Here is a 10,207-nt window from a genome sequence, read left to right on the forward strand (position 1 = left end):
GGAGCAATATTTATTTCATACGATAACTACTGTATCACCAATAATTGGGAATATCTTATGCCAAAATGGAATTATGAATGACAAGTACTACATCAGCTCGGCTAGGATTCGAACCTGGGCCTTTACTTTAGATACAATTACAAACAGTTGACTTTAACCACTCTACTATCAAAGGACGAATGGTCAGTGTCGACTGCCTATCACTGTATCTAAATCAAAGGCCCAGGTTCGAATCTTGTCCGGGACAGAGGCACATATTAATCATTCTTTTTTAGTGCAAGCTATCCCAAAGGTAATAGTGAATTCGAATCAAATAATATTTGTGGATTAATTTTGTGACTTCATAATATAAGCGAATAATGGGTAGCAATTCTTATGGTTAAGTCTGCTTTAGTTTGTGACTCTGTAATCTCCGATTATCCTGGATTATCTCTTGATTTTTACCTTTTTGACAGTTAACCATTTAGTATTCTTGATGTTTTTGTTTACCTTGTAACTTTCTCCTTAACTGTATCTCATTTGTGCCTCGACAATGTCATATATATATATATATATACGTATATATATATATATATATATATATATATATATATATATATATATATATATATATGTGTCTGTGTGTGTGAAAGCATGAAGAAAAATAGCTGATGTGAGTAGTGAATTACTATTATACTACATATATGTGTGTGTATATATATATATATATATATATTATATATATAATATATATATAATAATTAACCCATAAATACCACTTTACTCGAATCAAAATTACCTAGGGAATAGCTTGCACTAAAAAATATTAATTAATAACTGCCTCTGTCCCAGACAGGATTCGAACCCGGGCCTTTGATTTAGGTACAATGATAGACAGCCATCATATATTCTTTACAATGTATATGTGTGTGCCTGTGTGTGTGTACGTGAGATCTTTTTAATAAGTTTAAGGTTTTAGGTAATTTTCATATCAATGGAAACACTTTGATAAATTGATCAGTAATAACAATAACTAACATCTAAAGAATTCCCACAGGGGTACAAATATATTTTAGTGGCCTTCAAGCTCTGGCACCCTTTTACAGAACCCTTCTCTCACGGGTGGTTCTTTTACCCTGCATTCAAGAATATTACCAGTCTTTAGCTGAACAGACGGTAGACGTACATAAAAAAAAAACAATAAAGACACTGAAACCAGATAAAGATGTGTCCTTAGAGTTAGATAACAAGAGTCTATTCACTTACTTATCGCTGCAGGATTTCCCATCGAAATTGCAGGAGAAAATGAAGTCCTCCTTTGGTATGGAAGCATCCTCAAGGACCTCAGTGGTCGGTTCGTAAAGACTGGTGATGTCCCGGAAGTCAGACCGCTTTTTTTTGAGAATCCAACTTAACTGGTTCTTGTTCAGGGAGCTCTGTTCCCAGGAGTCGACCCCTGTAAGAACGAAGAATCGTAAGCATTATTGTAGTTAAATGTATTATTTATTTTATTATCTATATAGATTAACCAGACCACTGATCTGACTATCAGCTTTCACAGAGTAGGACCGAAGGATCTGAACGAAATCCAGGTCTGGGCCAAATGCCAAGCGCTGGCACCAAATAGGTCTCGCGGTGTGGTAATGAATGAATGAAAATAGAACTAAAATCTGCACAGAGGCATATGCTTTTACAATGAAAACACTTAGATGTCATTCTACAGTATCGCCATATTCTCAGCTGATTACTTACATGGCAAACACGAACTCATGCTGTCTACTTACAATCTTTCCTCCAGCAGTTGAAATCTTTCGTACAATATGCGCAGATGGCATCGTATTCGGTGCTTCTGAATTCCAAGTATTCTGGAAGAAATGACACGGCTAGATGGGATCAACCAATAATAACGGCCACTATCAGCGTGAATTCCATTTATATTGGTAAAAATAGGGGCAACAATAAAAATTACAATAATTATCAAAGAATTAGCCCTTTTGTTATTGTTATCAATATACCGACAACAATGTTGAAAACAGTATTTAACACATAGACTTTGCAAAGGAAGAAATGCTTAAACAAACAATAATTCCAGAACTGATCCTAAACAGCAACGCCTGAAATATGATGAAAGCCATACACACAATCATGGGCAGTACCCGTAATCAGATACAGCACTGGAGTAGTAGAGTGGACAAAGCTTGAACTCCGCAGCATAGACCAGGAAACTAGGAGACACATGACAATCCACAAAGCACTACACCCAATAGCAAACACAGACAGACTATACATAAAATGAAAGAAAGGAGGGAGAGGACTAATACGCATAGAGGACTGTGTCAACATCAAGAGCAGCGTACTTCTGAAAACCAGTGAAGACGAGTGGTTAAGGAATGCATGGGAAGAAGGACTGACAAAAGTACACGAAGACCCAGAAATATACAGAGACAGGAGAATGACAAAAACAATGGCACAACAAATCAATGACACAATAAAGAACTGGCCATCGATGAAATATGGCAATGGCTACAGCGCAGAGGGGAGAACTCCAGAAGGAAACTGAAGGAATACTAACAGCGGCATAAGATCAGGCCCTAAGAACGAGATATGTTCAAAGAATGATAGCTGGAAATAACATCTCACCTATATGCAGGAAGTGCAATACGAAAATACAGACCATAAACCACATGGCAAGTGAATGCCCAGCTCTCGCACAGAACCAGTACAAAAAGAAGCATGATTCAGTAGCAAAATTCCTCCACTGGAGCCTCTGTGCAAGACACATCAGCTAGCTTGCAATAATAAGTGGTAGGAACACTAACGTGAGGGAGTGATAGAAAACGATTAGGCATAGATCCTCTGGGACTATGGTATCAGAACAGACAGGGTGATATATGCCAATAGGGGAGACGTGATGACGAATGACAAAATCAAGAATAACGTATTACTGATTGATGTCGCAATACCATGGGACACCAGAGTAGATGAGAAAGATAGAGATAAAATTTATAAATATCAAGACCTGAAGATAGAAATAAGAAGGATATGGGGTATGCTAGTGGAAATTGTACCCATAATCAGAGGAACACTAGGCACGATCTCAAAATCTCATGCAGAAGAGCTGTGCTACTAGATACAGCGCACATAGTGAGAAAAGTGATGGACTCCTAGGGAGACAGGATGCAACCCAACACCCGCACTATAAAACCAACCCAGTCGAATAGGATGATTGTGATAGACCAAATAATAATAATAATAATAATAATAATAATAATAATAATTAATAATAATTTTGATTTTACTTTCAGGACCCGGCACATCACTCTCGCCAACCTAAGTAACAAAAACAAAAAAGCAACAAAATTGAAGGAATCATTCACAGCATATACCATTCACCGCTGCGACATGAAACAGGCTTTGAAACAAACACATGAAAACACATAAAACATGGAGAACTAAGGAACTAAGAGAAAGAAAGTCAAAGACTTACTCTTCAATTCGTAGTCGTAACATCCAAAATTGTCACAAAATACCTCACTACTGCACATTGGGCTCCAGGATGCGGTTTCGTTGTAATCATCTAAGGGAAAGAATCCACATATTACAAACAAGGCATTCTTACGAACTGTCTATTCTTGAATCTCTCTTCATTAAGCAGTTAGCGCCCAAACTGAACTCGCTCACTTCCTCTGTTCCACTGTACTTGGCCTAAATGATTTTCGTTCCTTTCATTTCAACTTTCGATATGACAGGTGCTTTTCTTATCTCTCCTGTTTTTGTAAATACTTAAGTTTTTAACTGCAATTTTAATTTTAATTTCTTTTGTTTTAAGTAGTTGTTTTCCATGTGCTTGAATTTGTTATTTATTGTTCTTTTGTATCCCTGAAGATGTAACATGAGGTTACGAAACGCGTTGGCCAGTAAATGTTATCTTAATCGATAACTTGCTGTCTACTTGTCACCTATCCTTTACATACATACATACATACATACACATACATACATACATACATATATATATATATATATATATATATATATATATATATATATATATATATATATATATATGACTGGTAAAAATTTTCTGTTACAACAGAATTCCATCTAGTAAAAGGCGCCCATAAAAAACGCCAAACCTGAAGAGAGAAACAGCAGTCTCTGAAATATAATATTTTCTCTCTATAGTTTGGCGACTTTACAGGCTCCTTTTATTTTATATATATTACATATACATACATATACATATATATAATATATATATATATATATATATATAACCAGGGTATATATATATATATATATTATATATATATATATATATGCTACTTTTATAACTTTTAAAACTAAAAATGAATCCTGCGAAGGAAATTCGTGGATGCAAATATCCATTTCATTCTCACTCTCTCTCTCGCTCTCATACACACTAACCGCCCCCCCCGCCCCACCCTTAGTTCCTCTTCCCCTCTCCATGTGCCTTGCTAGATGTCAAACCCTTCTTACCACCCTCTCGTATTTCATCCTCTTTTCCTAATAGTTGGCGACTTTACGGCTCCTTTTATTTTATATATATACATATACATACATATACATAATATATAATATATATATAATATATTATATATAGATATATATATATAGTATAATATATATATCTATATTATATATATATAGCTACTTTTATAACTTTAAAACTAAATGAATCCTGCGAAGAAATTACGTGGATGCAAATACCTAATGAAACAAGAATCAAGACTTTCTGATTCGTCTTTGCAGTTATTGTGACAGCTTCACCTTAAAGTCCGGCTTATGTATTTCCTCCTTTGAACTCTTTCCATTCCATAATATTTAGAGACCTTTCATCTCAACATTCCGTTCAGCAACTGTAATTAATGCCACACTCTCTTCATTGTGGTTCTTTCAACACTTCTTTACTTCCAAATTTTGTATATAAAGGTACCTTTCATCTATTCTACTGTAGAGTTAGCCATTTCCTTGAGCTTACTGGCTTCCATTGACCACGAAAATCTGACTTCTCCTATTATTCCCTTCCTTTGCCACCTGTCCTTCGTCAGCACAAGAAGACTCCTTTCAAAAGTCTTTCCACTTCTCTTCACAACCATCACTCAGAACAACTTCTCTTTGCTTCAATAACATCCTCAAGCTATTTTATCACAATACTATAAAAAGAGACTGTAACCATGTCATGGGTGGTATAACACAAAACGAAGACGATTTAAGTATATATATATATATATATATATATATATAATATATATATATATATACTATATAATATTATCAAGAACTTTTCTCATCATTAACTGCGAAGCATATATACCATTCATTTAATGTTCCAGACAGCAGAGGACATGATCCAGAAATCACTAGATTAGTTAAGATCCTTTTAAAATCCCTACAACCATAACTAGTGGGTTGTGATTTACAGCTGAGTAAATTGTAGCACATCATTGTACAAGTGCCTTGGTGCGTTTGAAGTCTTTAGGCGTAGATGTATCAAATATGTGTTCTTTAGATATGGCTTAATAGCTCTCATGACAATATACAAAGAGAGAGAGAGAGAGAGAGAGAGTGCCTTTTCAAATTGATATATGTGACAAAAAGTGAAAGGAAGTCCTTTTTGGAAAGAGAGAGCTCTAAGAAACAAGAACTGGACATACAATCATTACCTAGAGGACACTCTTGGTTGCCCTGACGAGCAGCAAAGTCTCTGGTTTCATTGTGTATCTCGAGCAAGGCTGTGTAATACCGGCTACAAAACTGTCGAAACTCGTGCGCAGCTGCGTCTTTCGTCACTGAAATGGAAAAAACGTGGCCTTAGTACTTTGAGAGATATTTTGTAAGTAAGTAACCACTTCTTTATCTCAGAATGTCTCACTCACACACATAAACACAATACATTCATACATAAATCCATACATATATGTAACCGAATTAACCTCTGCACTGAATGTTACCTTTATAACATATAAACTATTATGTATCTATGTATGACAGATGTTCGTAGGCAGGCTCCTACTCTTATCCCTGTCTATCAATGACCTTCTTTATAATCAAACTCCCTGCATATTTCTTTTGAGAATGATGTATCAGGTTTATACCTGCCATGACTAATGTTCATGTCCTTGCTGAAATGAACTGCAACAGGATAAAAATATACACCTGACGAAAGCTGGCAAATCTGGTGCTTTGGTATTTTTTTTTAGATAAAATTGAGTATTTAGAAAAAAGTAATACTAAGTAGAGCGATGAAAATCCAGACAAAGGACTAAATAAAAATCCTACAGAAAGTGTATAAAGTAATTTAAATACAATTGAAGATCTAATCAAAGGAAATGAAAACCTAAGATGAATGTAACCGTATATGATTGTATTTAACAGTAAAAACGCATAAAACAAATTTTCCCGCTAAAGAAATGACCAGTTCGGTGGATTCTGCACCCTACAAATTAACAAAATACCTGGTGGATATTCTGAACCCATTGGTTGGTAACATCTGCGGTGCCAATATTAAGAACAATGTTGACTTGATAAATAAACTAAATAATATCCAGATTAATAATGAATCCAGGCTAGTGAGTCGTCTCATGGCTTCGTTATTCACAAAGGTACCTATTGACGATCTGCTGGAGTGTTTCGGGGGAAAGGTTTGAGACTAGACAGCTGGAGATACCATATTCCAAGCACACGCTATTAACATTAATTAAATTTTCTGTACAAGAATGTAAATTTGAATCCAAGGGGAAATTTTTACTGAATTTTGGTATGGCAATGGGTAGGTAACCCTTTATCCCCAGTAAATAACTTCTCTGTTAAAGTAAATGAATCAGTGCCATCAGCTGCCTATTACAGAGAACTAGGAATGGGTCTAAATACATTGTGTACAGATAGCCCACCTATAATCCTGTTTAAAATCACTTTTATTCTGGTCACAACATTAGTCAAGAAATCAGTGTTCACATCCACATTCCTAAGGGCATTACTTATATGCAACACTGAATCATAGAAGATGAAATTTATATCTTACTATAATGGGCGACATGTCTGTCTGTCCGTCCGTCCATCATTCAATCACGGCCAACCAGCTGGTCCACTGGACATGAAACTTGCCAGCGTTATAGTGGGGACCCCTAACATATTTCATAATGGGGTTTCATCCTACCTTCTGCACTCTGAAGGGGGTGGGAGTGAGAAGCGATTCCCTGATACGGAGCTGGTTATGCCCGTAGACTTAGTTACTTGACGAATTTATTATACATAATTTCTGTATACATGACTTATTTTGGAAAACAATACTATAGGGTAAACATCAATGACATCAAAGAGGATGGAGTTTGAGACAGAGAGAGAATGAGAGGGAGAGGAAGTGAGAGAGAGAGAGTAGACGAGGTGTTAGGAAAAAGAAAGAGAGAGAGAGAGAGAGAGAGAGAGAGAGATGGTATTAGTGAGAAGAAAGAGTGAAAGAGACAGAGATGGGTGGAGTGAGAAAGAGAGATAGAGAGAGAAAGGATAGAGAAGAGAGAGAGAGAGAGAGAGAGAGAGAGAGAGAGAGAGAGAGAGAGAGAGAGAGAGATGGTATTAGTGAGAAGAAAGAGTGAAAGAGACAGAGATGGGTGGAGTGAGAGAGAGAGAGAGAGAGAGAGAAAGGAGTAAGAGGAAGAGGAAGAGAGAGAGAGCCTTACCTTACAAACCTTACAGCTTGTTCGGGTTGTCCCAGGTCATTGCATAACATGTTCCTATTCAACATCACACCAAGGTCTTTGACTGCTTCCTTATTTGTGAATGTCTCGTTCTTAAGCCCCATATATGCATACAGCATTCCTTCTTTATATCCATAATTTATTGATTAAAATTTATCATAGTTAAATACCATCCTATTTACCTCTGTCCATTCATATATTTTGTTTAGGTCTCTTTGTAGCGAGTTCCCATGTTCATCACAAGTAATTTCTCTACTTATTCTTGTGTCATCGGCGAGTCCTTAACATTACTGTCTATGTCTGCAATCATAACAACAAACAGCAATACATCTAACACCGTACCTTGTGGCACACTGGATATTACCTTAGCTTCGTCCGATTTCCCATCGTTTGCAATAACTATCTGTTTTCTGTTTCGCAAAAATTCTTTCATCCATCTTCCTACTTTGTCCACAATATTATGTTTTCTCATTTTCTTCGATAATATATTATGGTCTACCTTGCCAAAATCTTTTGCAAAGTCTAGGGAAACCACATCTGTTTCGTTTTCGTTTATCATATTTTTATATATGTTCTCACGGTGGACTAACAGTTGGGTTTGTGTATTTTTTCCGGGTACAAAACCATGTTTTCCTATATTAAAAAAATTATTTTTCATTAAATGTTTTATTATATTTTTCTTCACTGCCCCTTCATACACTTTCATAATATGTGATGTTAGACTCTCAGTCCTATAATTACTTGCCTCTAGTCTTGATCCACTTTTGAAAGTAGGGGTAATATATGCTAATTTATGTTCATCATAAATCTTGCCTGTATCTACACTTTGTCTTAATAACATTCCGAGTAGCTTTGCGTAGAATGAACTACTTTCTTTAACAAAATGGCAGCGATGTAATCTGGTCCGGCTACTTTTCCATTTTTGATTTCATTAAAAGCCTCCATAGTATCGGCTTAATTAATATCTATGTCCGATAAATATTCACTATTTTCATCTCTTATTTCTGTACCATTATCTTCATTATCAATTCTAGGTGTAGATCCTCTCTTATATCTTTCTGCTAATATTTGCATATTTCCTTTTTTTCATTCGTTAATCGCCCTTCATTTCTTAGAGGGCCTATTTCTATTCATCTTTTATTCATCTTTTTCGCATATGAGTAAAATAGTTTGGGGTTTTGCTTGATATTTTTTAGGGTTTTTTCTTTTGATTGTATAATCTTTTGTTCTGCATTTCTATCTTACTTTTTAGTTGCATCACTTTCCATGCATTGTTTTCTTCTGCAAGATCTTTTTCCCACTTTCTGATTTTCTAGAACAAGATCCTTCTGTCTCTTGGTATGCATGACTGATGTTTACTTTTCCTCTTCGGTATATACTCATCCACTATTTTCTCAAATATTTTATATGATATATTCGTATTTACCTGTATCTTATCACTTACGAATATGTTTTCCCAGTCTTTGTTTAATTCTTCATTTATTTCTGACCATTTTATATTCTTACTATAGAAACTGTACTTTCCACTTTTTCATCTCTTGCTCTCTGTTTTCACTTGCTTTGCCACGGACTTTTAATTCTATGACATTATGGTCTGAAATGCTCGTATTATACACTATTATTTCTTTAACATAATTCACCTCGTTCACAAATACTGGGTCTAAAATATTATCCTTTCTTGTTGGCAGGTGATTTTTCTTGCTGAATGTTGTGGTCTAGCATATCTAATAGATTTTCAAATTGCCTCTTATCTTCTGCACTACTATTACTTTCTTTATTATATGTATAAATACAATGTAAGAGAGAGAGAGAGAGAGAGAGAGAGAGAGAGAGAGAGAGAGAGAGAGAGAGAGCAAGTTTATCAGTTGTGATTCAGAGTTATCCCAAGCAGTGATGGGTCGGTCAACTAGTGATTAGGAAAACAGGTAAGAAATTTCCTGTGATAACTTTTATAGTGATCAAACTGAAAAACACTGGAAAAGAGACCAAAACAACATAAAAGATGTGTAGGAAATGCACTGGTTAACAGTGGAATTTTTGTACATGTCCGCAAAAACCATCATAAAATTAAAGATATCTTATTCTAATAATGGGCAAGAAAGAACACCATTGAGTTCTACTTTCATAAAAATGAGTCCCACTCAGAACATGAACATTAATCATGGTATGTATAAACTTGATTCATTACAGTAGTCTTAAAAGAAATAGGCAAGAAGTTTCATTTTTAAAAAGATACAAACATCAGATAGGAGCAAGTACTTGTTTTCCAACCGTATTCTATGTTCGCGTGTGCTGTCCTGCTAGCATATATATTATGACAATTTCTGCCACTTTGTATCAGTCCTCAGATGATGGGTTAGCTAGCACGCCGATAGAGGATAGGATCTAAAAAAAATTTATTCATACATTCCCTGGTATGTATGTATGTATGTATGTATGTATGTATGTATATAAATATATATATATATATATATATATATATATATATATATATATATGTGTGTGGTGTG

The 10,207-nt window shown here is 35.2% G+C and overlaps 1 protein-coding gene across 2 annotated transcripts in view; it reads right to left on the bottom strand.

The window, feature by feature from the left end:
• LOC135196742 (amiloride-sensitive sodium channel subunit alpha-like) overlaps nt 1–10,207 on the bottom strand; it is a 35,579-nt gene that overhangs the window by 19,311 nt on the left and 6,061 nt on the right. For both annotated transcript variants that reach the window (XM_064223559.1, XM_064223558.1), the window contains exons 5-8: nt 5,667–5,792; nt 3,467–3,556; nt 1,764–1,844; nt 1,246–1,435 (exon numbers count right to left, since the gene is read on the bottom strand). In XM_064223559.1, coding sequence (XP_064079629.1) covers nt 1,246–1,435; nt 1,764–1,844; nt 3,467–3,556; nt 5,667–5,792 — 487 coding nt within the window. The remainder of the gene's footprint in view (nt 1–1,245; nt 1,436–1,763; nt 1,845–3,466; nt 3,557–5,666; nt 5,793–10,207) is intronic.

The sequence above is a fragment of the Macrobrachium nipponense genome, chromosome 18, assembly GCF_015104395.2.
Source record: "Macrobrachium nipponense isolate FS-2020 chromosome 18, ASM1510439v2, whole genome shotgun sequence".
NCBI lineage: Eukaryota > Metazoa > Arthropoda > Malacostraca > Decapoda > Palaemonidae > Macrobrachium > Macrobrachium nipponense.